The sequence below is a fragment of the Lithobates pipiens genome, unplaced genomic scaffold (assembly GCF_037356315.1).
Source record: "Lithobates pipiens isolate NorthernLeopardFrog02 unplaced genomic scaffold, aLitPip1_a1.2 Scaffold_18, whole genome shotgun sequence".
NCBI lineage: Eukaryota > Metazoa > Chordata > Amphibia > Anura > Ranidae > Lithobates > Lithobates pipiens.
In genome coordinates, this window is record NW_027507758.1 from 145,743,323 (window position 1) to 145,760,223 (window position 16,901).

Here is a 16,901-nt window from a genome sequence, read left to right on the forward strand (position 1 = left end):
CTCAGTGTAAAAAGTAGCCTTAGTAAAGTGTTAACAAGTAGCAGCACTTGAGTTTGTCATAGAATATAGGTGTAATTACCTCTAGCTTTAAGTGAACCCATGGTTTGCCCATACAGAACAAAGCAACATTTACCTACTTCCCCATCTGTACATACTCACCTTTTATGCTCTTTACCCAAAACGAAAAGCTTACAAAAGGGCTAAGTACTCTCTCCCCACCCTCATGCAAGTGCTGGTGCTTGGTGATTGGCTCAGAGCTGTCACATGGGGCAGAGAGCGATTCATATGCTTTGCATATACAGAAGTAGTGGATATTTCTCTTGGCTACTGGTGGTTGAATATGGGGGTGTTGGCTGAAAGAAGAAACATTGCTGGGGAGAACATTAAAAAAACATGTTCCCCAACTTTTCATATTCCCGATATGTCCCTGCTGTACCATGTACTTGTATGAGAAAGTCTCCTGTTCTCTTTGTATTGCTTCCTTTGTGTGGAATCCCTGGTGTTTCTGCCACTCCTTCTGTTTCCCTATCAAAAATTGATCACACTAGGCACGAGAGCACAGTGTTGTCAGTTCTCTAGCTGTGCTGGGAACTCCACCTGCTCTCCTCCAATGATCAGACTAGTTCTGACACACCCACTGCACAGCCATTCACTGGATCATTATACTGTGGTTTCCCCCCCCCCCCCCCCAGCTCTTATGCAGCCAAGAACAGAGGAAACATGATACAGTTATAAAAAAGGGGGGGAAAAAAAAAAGTGTTGTTTAGATTCTTTTATTTTATATGCATACACATATTTTTTGCCTTTTGTTTCTATTTTAAACTGAATGGGTTGTTTTATAAGATGATCGTTTACATACACTTTGAAGCCCAACTCCATAAGAATAAAAAACAAAAAAAACAAAAAAAAAAAAACTGCACAGTAAGAGTTAAATTGCTTGTTGCGTCTAGGGCTTGCAGAACAGACACTATTACCTGATTCCTTGCTCCAGGCTCTCTCCTCCTCCACCCGAAGCACCAGTCTATGGTCGGATACTCATTATCGTCACATACAACACAGGACATTAACCCTGTATTGTATATTTAGGTGTCTGAAATGCAACCGGAAACAGTTGCAACTTACAGAGCAGCTACAGGAGACCATTTAAAGTGCTGGAGGGAGCCTGCTGGAGTGAAGATTAAGGTAAAATATTTAGCTCAGCGAAGCTGGCCCCCCTGCAATCAGCACAAATAAAAACTCAAGTGTGTTTCTTTAGTGCTACGCTTGTGCGGTTTTGCATCGTAAAAATTAACATTTGTACTGCTTTTAATTTGAAGATATTAGCAATTGTTTTTTCCAGACTATGACATCACCTAGCCCCCTACAACAGCCAAATGAAATGAAACTGGGCTGGTTGGTTAGAGCCGTGTTTGTGCCATTAAAATTTCTGTTCTCTCTTTTGTTTTTGAGTTATTAATGATTTAATAAAAAGGTCACTCAGCTTCCCTACAACATTCAAGAGGCACAAAACTGGTCTTGTTGGTTAGCGCTACGTTTGTGCTGCTATGGGTTTTACGTTTTATAAACAGGTTTTTTTTTCTTTATCAAACCCAACCCACTTTGGCCCCCCCTACAAATCAGCACAAATAAAAACTCAAATGTGTTTCTTTTAGTGTTGTTTTGTGCCGTAAAAATTTACATTTGTGCTGCTTTTATTTTTACGATATTGGCAATTGTTTTTTCCCAGACTATGACATCACCCAGCCCCCTTACAACAGCTAAAGGACATGAAACTGGGCTGGTTGGTTAGTGCCGTGTGTGTGCTGGTTTGTGCCATTTAAATCTCTGTTCTCTCTTTTATCATGTTTGTTTCGTGTCCTTTGGCTGTTGTAGGGGGGGGAGCTGGGTAATGTCATAGTCTGGAAAAATAATATATAGAATGATAAAGAAAAAAAAACTATTATAAAACGTAAAAACCGTAACAGTACAAATACAAATTTTAGCAGCACAAATGTAGCACTAACCAACGAGACCAGTTTTGTGTGTTTTAGCTGTTGTAGGCGGGCTGAGTGACCTTTAATACATCATTAATAAACGCAAAAATTATAAAAAAATAGAACAGAAATTTAAACGGCACAAACACGGCACTAACCAACCAGCCCGGTTTCATGTCATTTGGCTGTTGTAAGGGGGCTAGGTGATGTCAAAGTCTGGAAAAAACAATTGCTAATATCTTAAAAATAAAAGCAGCACAAACATAGCACTAAAGAAACACACCTGAGTTTTTATTTGTGCTGATTGTAGGGGGGCCAGCTTCACTGAGCTTAAATATTTGCTCCTTAAAGTGGAGCTCCACTCAAAAGGGAAGCTCCGCTTGTTCGCACCCCCCCCCCCCCTTCGCTATCCTTTTTGGGGGGGGGAGCAGATACCAAATTTTGATAGGTACCCATTCCAACTTCTAGTTAAGAACTCCTTCCCTCCGGTCCCTTCTGGAACACACAGGTCCCAGAAGACAGTGGGACCATTCAGGGAACGCAGCGCGACTCACGCATTGCGCAGCAGGGAACCGGCTGTGAAGCCTGAAGGCTTGGCTTACAGTTTCCCTTACTTACAATGCCGGCTCCTGCATCCCAAGCTGATTGACGAAATCGGCTCAGGGTGCTGACATAGCGGGATCCATGGACAGGTAAGTGTCCTTATATTAAAAGTCAGCAGCTACAGTATTTGTAGTGACACTACAAGGATGAATTTAGAAAATTTTCTGTTGCTTTATTCCACATGGGCAAAGCAATAGTTCACTTCAAGGTGCGGAAAGCTGCAGTATCACACTATAACTATTTCTATGGTGGACTCAGGGGGTAACTATTTTCTGACACTTAAAGCGATTGTAAACGGTCACCTTGTAAAATAATCCATTCAGTTGAAAATAGAAATAAAAGGGAAAACATTTGTTTATAGATACTAAAAATTATAATATATATATATATATATATATATATATATATATATATATATATATATATATATATATATATATATATATATATATATATATATATATATATATATATATATATATATTAGAGCTGCCACGACGCATCAAAGTAATCGACTGCGTCGACTAAGAAAATACGTCGACGTGCGTTCTGGGCGTCGATGCGTCACAGTGGTGGCAGTGCTTAGTATCTACCGCTGCCCTCTGTGCCGCCATCCCCCTCTCTTCTCCCCCGCTGTCCCCCTCTCTTCTCCCCCTCTGTGTCGCCGTCCCTAGGGGTGCAACGGATCGTCACCGATCCGTGATCCGAGCGCACATGAGGCGCTCTCGGCCTTAGGAGAGGCCGCGGCTTCAGCCTAGCTCCGAAGCGGCGGCCATCTTTCTACACCCAGGCATTTACAATGTGATTGCTCCGACGGAGCGATCACTTGTAAACAAACCGGTGTCATGACATAACACCGGTTTCTCTCTCCCCTCTCTGTACTGATCTGTGCAGTGGAGGGGAGAGGTCGGATGGAAGCAGCCATCCCTCCATACCCTGCCAATACTCTGCCAGCCCGATACTCTGCCAGCCAATGCAATGCAATACTCTGCTGCAATGCAATGCAATACTCTGCCCGCCAATACTCTGCTGCAAAACAATACAATACTCTGCCCGCCAATACAGTACAATGCTCTGCCCGCCAATGCAATACAATACTCTCAAAAAAAACACTAGATTCATTAAAAAATAAAAAAAATTATCGGATAGTCGTTGACTAATCGAAAAAAATAATCGATAGATTAGTCGACAGACAAATTAATCGTTAGTTGCAGCTCTATCTATCTCTCTCTCTATATATCTATATCTATATCTATAAAAAAAAAAAAAAAACACAACAACACACACACACACACACACACACACACACACAATACACATACTGCCTCCAGTATTAAATGATTTCATACACTCAACCGACTAATTAGAAAACATAATAGTATTAAAATAAGCTTCTACCTAATTTGGCCCTATTGTACGTTTGTGTAGGACTATGATAGGTCCATTACATTGTAAGCTCATTTAGAGTAAGGATAGAAGTAATTGGCCTATGCACGGTGTAAAACACTGTGGATTTTGCTGGACTATACAAAAATACTTGCCGGCCATCGTCTGTGCCTTCCATAACTAAGAGGGGGTATTCCCTTCTCTGCCATTTACTGCTGGAATCAGTAAAGTAGATCTTTCTGCCATCACTGGTTACAGCGAGGTCATTAACAAAGGACATTTTCTTCCCTTGAACTGGGGTCCTGGAAGAAACCAGCCTCTCCACTTCACCTGTGCAAACAGATAAAAGAATCAGTAGATGTGTCCAGTGAAATCAATATTTTATATTATACCTCAACAATCGAATAGGTATATATTTACAGAATACCTGTAACAGTATTCACTTTGAATATTCCCTGATAAGCATCTGCAACAAAAAGTGTTCCATTAGGGCCAACTCTAAGCCCCAAAGGTCTTCCGCAGTTTGGTTCATTTTCTCTTGTTCCTGTAAAAGAAAAAAAAAAGAAAAAAAAAAAAAAAAGAAAAAGGTTTTATTAAATAATTCTATAAGAATTGAGTATAATATTAACAAGAAACCACCGAACCTAGGTAGGAGTTAATGGGATTTAGCCAAGGGAATAACTGATATATAATGGATTACCCTTTACTTAACATTGGAAGCCTTGAGTGCTTTACCTCTCTGGCAGCTGTCCATTTCCAACTGCAGTAGGGGGCAGTGTTGTGCACTATACAGCACATCAAACCTCAGCTCCCTATTTATACAAACTTTATTTGAAGTGTACAAAAATGACACTTAGTTTATGTCGCTATACAGGGCCAAGGGTGACGGAGGATCAGGATGGAAATAGAACTTCCCTATTGCATGACTAGTTCCCGGAAAAGGAAAAAAATAAATGGCGCCTATGCAGAAATTCCTGAGAGAGAATGCACCTCTTCGCTACCTTCCACTAATGCCAGTGAACCTACTTTGCAAGATAACATATGGATAATGCATGTGTGTAAACATTTTTAACTTCCATTTTCAGAATTTATAAAAAAAAAAATAAAAAAAAAATGGATATACAAGTTCTGCTTTAACATCTTTTTTTTTTTTTATTATTTGCATGCAGTGTTTTTATTCTTTTCATACAGAACATGCCTCAAAGACATGACCAAAATTAAAGCAAGTCTCTAACATCTTGCTGAGCATTACAATGTTAAAATCATTATTTTTACATAAGTTTCAAAGGCCTCCGTCATAGGAACACATTGTAATCCTCACTGTGAAACTGTGTTATTTTCTGGTATTATAAAAGGCAGCTTTACAAGGCAGCGTGCAGCTGAAACCTTAAGTGCCTATTACATGAATAGGATCATTTTAACAAATTAAAGCACTTTGCTGAAGTTAAGCATTTTCTACAATAGACTTCTAACTAAATGTCAGTCATTCAGAAGCACAACTATACTGCACCAACAGCACAATGTTAGCTGATATTACAGCATAATACCCTTGGGCAATGTCTTGTTAAAACATGCTAGAAAACCACTTCATCCGAATGATCAGACAGAGCGTAACTGTTGCAGTTCACTAAACAGGGGCAAAGTTAGCTTCAATAATGCAAAAACAAGGTCAGAATGACAAAAAGCGTGTATACACAAAACGGACTATGAAAGCTGCACAAACATGGACTCTTCACAGCAATGTCTCTATGGCTCAATCATTGTATCCTTGCACAGAGACTGTGGAATGGGCTGAAAATGCTGGGACTGTGGTAATAATGGGAGATATTAGCTATCCTAAATTGACTGGAATAATGTCACTGTTGAACTATAAACCTATTACAGGACAATAATATTACAGTTCATAGAAGTCACAACTTGAAATGATGCTCTACTGCAGTGATTCTCAACCAGGGTTCCGTGGAAGCCTAGGGTTCCTCCAGAGGTTGCTAGGGGTTACTTCAGCATTGGGCAATTTCTGCCTCAGATAAGTTCCCACTCACGCCATTAATCTTTTTAGCTCTCTGTAAGGAGGTAATTCTTCCCAATGACCACAAGAGTAAGGACCATTCCTCTCACTGACCATCACACTAATGTATCATGAGTTGTAGAGTTCTAATTTTTATCAGGGGTTCCCCCGAGACCGGAGAACTATTTAAAGGGTTCCTCTGTGTTGAAAAGGTTGAGAAAGGCCGCTCTACTGGATAAAACCATTCAGTGCTTACAGTGAGGGGGGAAAAAAAAAGTATTTGATCCCCTGCCGATTTTGTACATTTGCCCACTGACAAAGAAATGATCAGTCTATAATTTTAATGGTAGATTTTAACAGTGAGAGACAGAATAACAAACAAAAAAAAAAATCCAGAAAAATGCATTTCCAAAAAGTTATAAGTTGATTTGCATTTATTCAGCAATGCAGATAAACACAGGTTCATAGCAGGAGAGCTTTGTAGAGCAAGTCCATAGCATAAAACTAACAAAATATCTGGTTGTCTAAGCTACTAACTAAATTCAGGTCAGCTTCTAACGAATTGGTGCCCCTTAACATGTTACCCACAATGAAGAGTCAGCACTGTTGTTTTTAGTGTTCTGTCAGCACTTAGCCTTTTCACTCTGCAGCATACTTTCACAGCAGAGAGAGCCCTGGAGTCAGTTCACATATAAAAAAGGCCTGTGAACAGCTCCAATAATTGAGGCCTGGCTACCAATTAAGATGAGGTCCTAGGAATGGAGGCTTTTCACACCCAAAGCACTACAAAACCCTGAGGACTAAGGACAGGACTTAAGATTTTGAAAAAAAAAAAAAAAAAAATCTTGTTTTCTCCATAACAGACACAAACTCTGGAGTCCTTCTACATGTGTGGGTTTACCAAAGAAAATCTGTTCCCTTTCAGACTCTCCGATTAAAGTCTAGTACACAAGGGCCGAATGTCAGGCAAAAATCAGCCGGTTCAATAAAAAACGTCCGACATTCGGCCTGTGTGTATGCTGGAAAATTAGCAGCCGACCAGCTCCCAAATCAGCACTCTCAGCGAATTGCTGAGAGCACTGACTGGAGTTTTCTAGCAGCTTTCCCCCATCAGGGGAATAGTACAGCAGGGAAGATCACTGTAACATCGGCTCCGACCCAAACTATCAGTTTTTTTTTTTTTTGTTCAACCTGCTGGGCTGAACAAAAAAAATAAAAAATAAACGGGCGGTTTGTACCAGGCTTAAAACTCTGTAGCGCCCCACAGGCTGGCAGCGAGGAAACTGAGTCACTTCTCTGGCTCATTCAGTTGGGCGGGTGTGTAAAAGTTCAACAGGTTTTTTTGGCAAGGAACATAATGGCCTAGGAAGTATGTGAAAATACATCCTCCTCAAGCTCCTCCTGCCAGATGAAAAGAAGAATACACAATATTTCTTATTTACTGAAAATAATAATAATTATATTATATATTATTTTTATTTTTTACATTTTTCTTTATAGTTCCGAACAGAATTACAGAAAATATATTGAATAACCTATAGAAAGCCTTACCACAGGGGGGTGTGCCCAGTCTTGCTATGGTGTGGATTTTGTCTTCTTCAATTTTCACAATCTGCCCATCAGCAGTACCGGTATACAGGACATCTAAAGAAATGTTTTAGAAAAAGAATTCAGGTAAACTCAAAACAATCTTTACAATTCCTGTGAGTTTCAAGAATTGCTCTCATGGTAACGTATGCATTAAAAAATACATTTTATATTATATGCTACGTAACACTAAAACAAATGATTTACAATGAGAGGCGTTGATGGATCTAAATAGATTTCAGGTATATAACTAACATAACTAACCCATCGCTAAGAAATAATAATCTGCAGTGGCAGATGATTATTATTTAATACATTTTTCAGAAATTACCCACAAAAATGACTAAATGTTCAAAGCCAAGACAGAAATCTCTTAACTTTTGCATTATTCATTTTTAGAAGAATCCTTGTGACTGTGTGCCTCTTCAAAACATTTAACTTATCACAGCAGTTCTAAACTTCTGATCATGTATAATTACATTTGCTAGTAAAAAAAACAAAAAATAAAAAACAAACATATCTAGTAATGGATCGGTCCACACAGTTATTTCAACTTTGAGAATGCTGGGAAATTATGAAGTTATTCCACCTGAAAAACCTATTATTTACTTTGGAATTAATAAAGTATTCAGATGCCATGGGACTGCGTTGGTCAGCTATTCTAGCACAATCCCACTTCATGGACAAGGCAAAATGCCTGATCTCATGTGTACCCGGTTCACACCACTGCACTGTTGGGGAGTGCGGGTATGGTGTACTGTATGCGGGGTTTTTTTAGCAGCGCAGTGCGAGACAATTCACTGCCTCACACTACGTGGACAGCAATTGAACTTTATGAGATGTCTATGTGATATCTCAATAAAGTTTTTTTTTTTTTTATTTTTTTTTTATAAAAGTGCGACTCACCAAATTCAGTGCTTTATGTGCTGAGCTCAGTCGAATTGCACTGCGCACAGACTGCTGCACTGTGATGCAGTGGCTGGTGTGATATAATAGTGTTAGGCCATCTGTTAGGCTATTATTGCTGATCATCCTCTACTGGAGAAATTTCCCCTTGCATCCTCTACCAAAAAACAGGATTTAAGGGAAAAAAAAAATCTTCCCAAACAAAAGGAAAAAATCCTACCTTTGAGAGCTGTCAACAGAACAGGTGTCTCAAATGGCAGATTTCCCCTTCACTCCAGTTTCAGTCATAACCGTAAAATGGTCACAGGACATAAAGTAAGGCTGAATCTCCCAAATGAGAAAACAGACAGACAACAATAAACCTTATAGGAGGTTCTAATCATTCTGTAATCTGACTTAGGCCAGAGTAACCTAGGTTGGGCACCCCACTATAAGGAAAAAAAATTTCAGTGCCCAGAGATGGACTTTAAAGTTGTAGTACAGTCCACTTTTTAACTTGTACCTACAGGTAAGCCTATAATAAAGGCATACCTGTAGGTACAGTGAACATCATTTGGAGATATTCACACGGGATGCAGCCGGTGTCATCATTGGCGCATGCACTCTGAAGGGACGGCATACCCGTGCTGTATCTTCAGAGTTCTGCGTTTTGAGGTGACTGCCGGGTGCATGCGCAGGAGTGACATCATTGCGGCTTGGCCTATCACACAGTCTGAGCGCACGGACCCAGAAGGAGGACCGAGTGACGATGGAAGCCCTGGCAGCGGTGACAAACTATGCCATAATGTGCTAATATGTGGTGCAGTGTTTTTGTTGTTCTTTATGGATTTACTGCTGCTTTAAGGTGACCATTTGTCAACAGAAAATATTTAACTAAACCACAGGACTCTGGTGATCTTCACTGTGCAGCCTCATGCAGCAAACAAATAAAAAAGCAAAAACCACACATACGTTACAAAATCCCAGGATAAAATAAAGCTTGATATTGTTGATCCAAAGAATGATGATCAAAAAAACTAAAATGATAACTCACCACCAATATTTGCAATGGATTCTGGGCCTACTAACTGGTCTTCGTACAGACGCTCAGCTTTTCTCAGCTTAAGGTTTGCCTCTAGGGCACCTATCATTAGAGGAGGAGTTGGGAAACTGAAAAGAAAAACACAAAATAAATTGGCAAGAGTTAATTATAACAATCACGTACCACAAAGAGGTGTATGAAGCATGACTGGATTCAATTTGTTTAAACAAAAAGGCTGGAATATCTGAAGTGGCATTCCTAATGTCAAGTGACATTACATGAGCAAATACAACCTGAAAAAAGCTTCAGCTTCATGAGGCAACAGAAGGTGAGCAACTGTGCAAGCATGATCAAGTTGCCAAAATACTTTTATACCACTATCCTTTAAAGCACAGACACTCAGACTGTCTGATTGTGCGTGTTTATGCGTTAAGGCCTATGAAGGACGCTATGGTGGTATGGAAGGAGCATGGCCTGACAACTGCCGGTATTTGGTAGAAAACAGCTAAAAGTGAGCAAAGTGATCTCACAAGGCAAATGCTTACGCTGCTGTGGGTGTCGGGAGCTGGCAACTGCTGTGGGTGTCGGGCGCTGGCCGCTGTTGCCCATATACCCAAGTGTGAGAGAAGTCGGATCCCCTATGTATTTATGCATTTGTGTGTTATAGAAAATAGAATTCTCTGTGTCCTCCTCGCAGTAGCTTCTATGTTTTTCTATGTACTCTCCCAGATACTATGATATGTCCAATTAAGGTTTATGTGCGTTCATAAGCTTGTGTGGTTTATGTTATCAATATTATAAGGTTGATTTAGTGCATTTAGGTTTCATTATTAGATACTAGTTTAGCGTTTCTACAGTACGTCATTTTATATTCCTTCTTTGGTACTACCCACCTTGGAAATTATTTGCTCTTTACATAGGTAAGAAATGGGTCATGGCCTTACCCTAGTCAATATTTGTCTCTAGAGTGTGGAATTGTGGCTTATCCTGGGGACATAGTTTTTGTTGGTGTGTTGGTATTTTTTACTTTCTCTCCTCTCCTTAGTCTTCCCAGTTTTCTTTTTTCCTCCTTCCTTCTCTGAGACACCATTTTGGGGTGGATATATTGGATTGTACAAGGTGCATCCAGAAAGTAATGAGAATGAGAATTTAAAAAATTAATTTATTTACACTTTTTTTTTTACAATTGAACATCGTCTCCTTCAAAGTATGCACCTTGTGAGTGTACACAACACTGCCAGCAATTTCCCATTCTTCAAAGCATCCCCGGAAGTCTTCAACAGGGATGGCATTCAGATCCTGTGTAGTGGCTCTTTGGATATTATCCACACTACCAAAATGGTGTCCTTTCAAATGGTGTCTGTGGGAATATAGAAAAAGTCGCAAAGGAGCCAAGTTGGAGCTGTAGAGCGGATGGGGAAGCACAGTGATGTGTTTTTTGGGCAAAAACTCTATAACAGCCAAAGCACCGAGACTCGGTGTTTGCCAGGATGACAGCCGACTCAGACAAGTCATCGGTCATGGTTGAAAACAAACGTCACAAAGCAAAAGGAGACCTCGTTTAAAAAAAGATAGATGCAGGCTGCTTGGTGCGAACACTGATTGTGTATTCACCACAAACCAACAAAAAAAGAAAGTGCAGCACAAACCACCATATGAAAAACAATGCATGTTAATAATATACTGATAGACTGTTCAATATGATTGATAAATTTATACAGTCTATCAGTATATTATTATTTACATGCATTGTTTTATGACATTTGTTTTATCATATGGTGGTTTGCGCTGCACTCTTTTTGCTTTTTTTTTTTTTTTTTTTTTTTTTTAATAAAGACCTCACTGTATTCACATTCTGTTTGTGGCAAAGAGGGCCATCCTGATCGTTGTTCGTCTTTAACACCTTCTTATTCTTACTTGAAGGCTTTGTGCCATTGGTACACTTTTGCAGAAGACCGCTCATCATCTTCATAAGCTTTCCTCCTCATTTCCAAAGTTTCTGATGCACTTTAATTTCAGACCAAAAAATTTTTTTCCCGTACCGCTATTCCAAATGTGCTTGCATTTTTCTTAATACGAGGCACTTGAACAGAGTATCACAAAAAAGAATGTCTCAACTCTGACAGGACTTGAATGCAACTGATCAGTGTTCTAACGTATGCCTGTCACCCCACCCCAAGTAACTGGCCAGCTTTTTCCCTTCACAGAGCCCTTCGAGCGCAGGAGCTTCATTATATTCTGAACAAACCTCGTATTTCAATAATCTTTTTTATTGTAGACTTTCTACTATTCGCCATAACCTAAGATCATACAAGAAGGTGGATCCTGAGGAAGTAATATTTTATGCAAAACATGTCGATCCAGGGATTTTCATATGATATACATTGTATACCTGATATGGCGATTGCATGGATACTTTTTTTAATGTATCTGTAAAGTTGTACTTTAACTTTTTTTATTGGCATAATATAAAAAATATCCCCATGCTCCAGTCTCCCTTTTGGGTTACTGTTAGTTCTATAATTTAATGCATAAAACAACATAACCTCATTTTTGTAAAATGCTATCCTCCGCAACCCTCTATGTAATGGAGGTAAAAGGGAAAGATGCATTTGAAGTCCAGCCTGTGTGACAAACATGGTTCCCTGCATGGATACAGTTAAGGAGTGAGCATAGCCATCCAGAGACAGAATGTGAGTTATTTGCAGGACACCCAGGTGAAAATAAAATTAAAAAGCCTGAAAGATAAAACTAATGCAGCCAAAACATTTAAGCACTGCTAAGCCTCAATATATTACATTTTTGTTTCTGGGTTTAGATTCGTATTAAGGGGAATCGACCTTTACCTTACAGTTTTTTAAAGTTGCCTGGAGTTTATCCTCTTATGTACTCTATACTCTCTATAACCATTAAATCTCCACTCCCATGCCTTTAAAATTCCACATAAAAAAAAAAAAAAAAAAAAAAAACTTAACACAGCAGAATTCTTTGCATTACCCAGAAGACAGGAAGATTTATTGCACCTGATGGGGAAAAGAACAACTGAAAGACAACACACAGACAGCTGTCAGAGTCCGATAACTACCTGAGAATCTTTACTATAGACATAATTAAGATGGCTAACAAGACTAAACTGGCTGTTCTGAGAAAGGTAAACAACAAGTTACAGCATGCTTACAGACTAGCTTCTTCTAGAATACAGTTTGTGCCGTGTGATATTGATAAACACTCATTAGAAAAACATTTACGCTATTAAGCATGCTAAAGCACTGGGATAGATGATGTGTTAAAAGAGAACTAGGGCCAAAACCCTTCTGGCCCTTCTCCTGTGGGTCACAGGGGCGCACATAGTTCTGAACTCCTGTGATCCCCATTTAGCCAACAGCAGGCTAAAGTCCACTGTCAGCTGATGTCACTAAGGCAGTCCAGACTTTGGAGGGATTCCGACTTTAATGTTTGGGGTTCCACCCAGATGCCTGACTGGAAAGCTGGCTCAGCGTATCAGCATGCCACTGAGAGTCTGAGCCAGCCGCTCCCACCCCCTCCACAGGTCAGCGCTCCAGTGGAGCACTTGAGGGGCAGAGCAGAGACCCGGAGACTGACCGTCACCAGTCTCTCTACTTAGTGAAGACCGAGAGCTGAGTGATCAGAAGTCTTCGATCGCTGAGTTCTCGGTCTTTGATGCAGGTGCAGCATCAGACCAATGCTGCATTCACCTAGGTGAGTATGATGGGTTGTTATTTTGAAATCACACACTTCTCTTATTTATGACAATCTGTATGTCTGCCAACACCTGTATATTGTTTTAAGCAACTTATTATGTTTTTTATGTCTGTATGCCTGGAAAAGACCCCGGACAGCAGATCCTAGTCTTCAAATTCAAGTCCTTACAACCATTTAAAAGTCCAGTGGCAGAGTATCTACTGGTCACTGAGATTCTAATAATGGGAAGCAAAATGGCTGTAGGACTTGTCAGGAGGATACAGGTATTAAAGTGGTTGTAAAGTCTTGTTTTTTTTGGGGGTTTGTTTTTTATTAACAAATATGTTAAACTTACCAGCCCTGTTGCAGTGGTTTAGCACAGAATAGCCTAGATCCCCCTCTTCTTGGGTCGCTCACCGATGCTTCTGGCCCCTTCATCCCATCGAGTGCCCCCACAGCAAGTAGCCTCGCCCCCTCGCTCTCCCGATTGGCTAACTGACTTTGATTGACAGCAGCGGGAGCCAATGACGCTGCTGCTGTGTCTCAGCCAATCAGGTGGGAGTTAAGAACAGCTGATGGACTCATGGACATTTCTGGATAGAGATGGGGCTCAGGTAAGTATTAGGGGGTGCTGGGGTGGCTGCTGCACACATTCGGCTTTTATCTTAATGCAAAGAATGCATTAAGATAAAAAAACCTTCTGACTTTCCAACCAACCAATTTAAAGTCTGAGTAAAGCCAAAACATTTTTTTCTTTAGTTTCGGACACAGTACATAATTAACACTACTGTCAATTTTTTTTTCTTTTTTTATGCTGTGTTATTCCTGTCTGGGAGATTTGTGTTCACCTTCTGTCCCAGAAACACAACGGTAAGTAAGAGGTAAATCACTCCAAAGTAAAGCTAGACAGTCATCATTGAACAGGTGTCCCCATTAGAAGATTTACCTGCACCTTCTGTCTCTGTGACAACTCTAAAAGTTAGATATTAAATATCACTTGGGGGGGGAATTTACTAAAATTGGACCACACAGAATCTGGTGCAACTATGCATAGTAACCAATCAGCTTCCAGGTTTTATTAAAAAATTAGGAGGATTCTAGTGGTTGTGCCGCTGCTCTGTTAAAGATGTAATCTAATGCAATATAACCTTGTGACCTTTGTTGGTGTTGTGAATCATTCCATCAAATAAAGAGACAAATGCTACTCAACATACTTAGCAAATATGTAAATCATATGAAGTAAAGTGACATAATATAATCTTCACAGTATAACCTAATAAAAATAATATACATCAAATCCTAAGTGTACTAAGTGGTAAATTATGATAAAAAAAATTTAATAAAAAAAATTTGTGAATATATATAAAAAAAAATTGTGTATTATATATATATATAATAATTTTTACTTTTTTTTATATAGAAGTAAAAATTATTGTTGTTATGTTCAAGTCCTGATAATGAAAATGAAGAAACCGTCCTTCAAAAGGTGAGCAAAACAAAGTGACTGGTGCCTTTTTCTTATGGGTGCTTTAAAAGAAAAATCTTATAGTGTAGGTGCTTCACTCCGTGCTCTTCTATATAAATGCACTTACAAGAGGGCTCTACCCTCTAAGGCAGGGGTCTCAAACTGGTGGCCCTCCAGCTGTTGCAAAACTACAAGTCCCATAATGCCTCTGCCTGTGGAAGTCATGCTTGTAACTGTCAGCCTTGCAATGCCTCATGGGACTTGTAGTTTAGCAACAGCTGGAGGGCCGCCAGTTTGAGACCCCTGCTCTAAGGGGTGTTGTGCCTTCACTTTGTTTTGCTTACCTTTTGAAGGACAGTTTCTTCATTTTCAAGCAGACTGTTTATTATTATATTCAGGACATAACAATAAGAATTTTTACTTTATATATTTTTTTTTATAATAAATTTACCACTTAGTAATGGAGAGATAGAGATAGAGAGAGATATATATATATATATAAAAATTGTGATGGGGAAAAATAAATAAATGCACCCGATTCCGTATTCTCCAATTTTAGTTAATCACCCCCTTGCTATCTGGAGACAATGGTCACTAAATCAAATACAGAGTGAAACACCCCAGCGGGAAAATAGACAGAAATAAACACCTGACAGGGGTTTTAACACGTCCCCACTCTATATGAAGGTAAAAAAAAAAAAAGTTTTGGCTTTACTGGCATCTTACCTCCAGCTACAAAGGCAATCTGAAAAGGAAAAAACAAAAAACAAAAAACAAAAAAAAAACACAGGGACTTGATGACAGCTAAGGAGCCAGCCCCACCAGTATTACTTGAAAAGGAGCATAATTAATTAGATGCTGCTCAGATATTGTACTGCCTTACCTTAACACATGGGGCTCTATGGGGCTCTCTAGAAGACAGATGGCTGCCAGCGAAGGAATGATCAGTGCCAAGGCCAAGCATGTTAGGGTGACACGGAACACTTTGCCGCTGTATGTGCTGTGGATCAAAAAAATATCAATATTTACTAGACAGGAATAAAGTAGGACAGACTTGAAAAAGGCTATTTGATATGCAAGAATGAAATATAAGGATGGCCGTACATTATACAATTTTCTTTTTAAATAATAGGAGGTCAAACCTAAACACCTTCAATGGAGGCCCTTGCAGTACATAATTGAAGGTAAATCTAAAGGAAATTGAATAAGAAAAATTGTATAATGTATGACCAGCTTAAGGCTGCTTTCACACAGAGGAGTTTTTGAAGTGCTTTTGCGTTATAAAAAAAAAAAAAAAGCCCCCCCTTAAAAAAAAGGGTCCCTTTAAAGTCTGTGTAAGTGTTCACACTGGGATGGTGCACTTCCCTTGCGATGTAAAAAAAATCTCTCTTTCCACATTTTTGGTGGAAAGAAAAAAAAAAAAGAAAAAAAACACACCTCCCTATTGAAATGCATTTAAATTGTGACAAATAACACACCTGTGTTTTTTTATGCAGTTTGAGTCACATGTACTGTGAATAACGCACCGCAAATGCGAAAAAATAAATAATCGCAGCAAAAACACATATGCGTTTTTACCGTGCTTTTGTTGCAGATCAGTGTGAACGTAGCCTTAAGCATCACGACTGTTTAACCAGCAACACAGCTCTGCTTACAATAAGCTCAGCCAAAGGGCAGTCATGTTTAGTTAGATGTATGCAAGTCATTACTAAATTAAGAGTTGTTAGGTGCCATTCACAATTCTAAATGTATATACAGTAGATGCATGCAATAATTTTGAATGGTATAATTCACACTGTGTTTGCCTGCATTTCATTTAGCTTTGTTTAGGCCAGGTTCACCCTATGAATTACACAGGAATGTAACAGATCATTTATGTGCAATTCACATGCGGTTCAGTGCGGTGCAATGTGAGCCCATTCATTTTGCTCAAATCGCACTTAATTGCACTAAAAATAGCGCATGCACAACTTTTGGGAATGCACTGCAACTGGATCACATGGTACTTTTGTACCATGTAGGCAAATGCACTTTGGGGGGACTTCACATCCACCTTGTCTGTGCGGATGGAGGAATCTGTGTTTTTATTCAGCCTTCTGACTTAGGCTGGGTTTACACCGCTGCGGCAGCGAGAACCGGATGTGATTCGCACCGCACTGCAGTGCAAATCACATCCGATCTCTGTGCGATGCGAGTTCAGCCATACAGATAGTATGGCTGAATTCGCATCGCACCCGCCCCAAACTCGCA

General features: G+C 39.5%; 1 protein-coding gene across 3 annotated transcripts in view; it reads right to left on the reverse strand.

Moving 5' to 3' along the window:
* APMAP (adipocyte plasma membrane associated protein) overlaps positions 1 to 16,901 on the reverse strand; it is a 40,619-nt gene that overhangs the window by 12,807 nt on the left and 10,911 nt on the right. For all 3 annotated transcript variants that reach the window (XM_077486220.1, XM_077486221.1, XM_077486223.1), the window contains exons 2-6: positions 15,535 to 15,651; positions 9,497 to 9,612; positions 7,522 to 7,614; positions 4,390 to 4,506; positions 4,118 to 4,292 (exon numbers count right to left, since the gene is read on the reverse strand). In XM_077486220.1, coding sequence (XP_077342346.1) covers positions 4,118 to 4,292; positions 4,390 to 4,506; positions 7,522 to 7,614; positions 9,497 to 9,612; positions 15,535 to 15,651 — 618 coding nt within the window. The remainder of the gene's footprint in view (positions 1 to 4,117; positions 4,293 to 4,389; positions 4,507 to 7,521; positions 7,615 to 9,496; positions 9,613 to 15,534; positions 15,652 to 16,901) is intronic.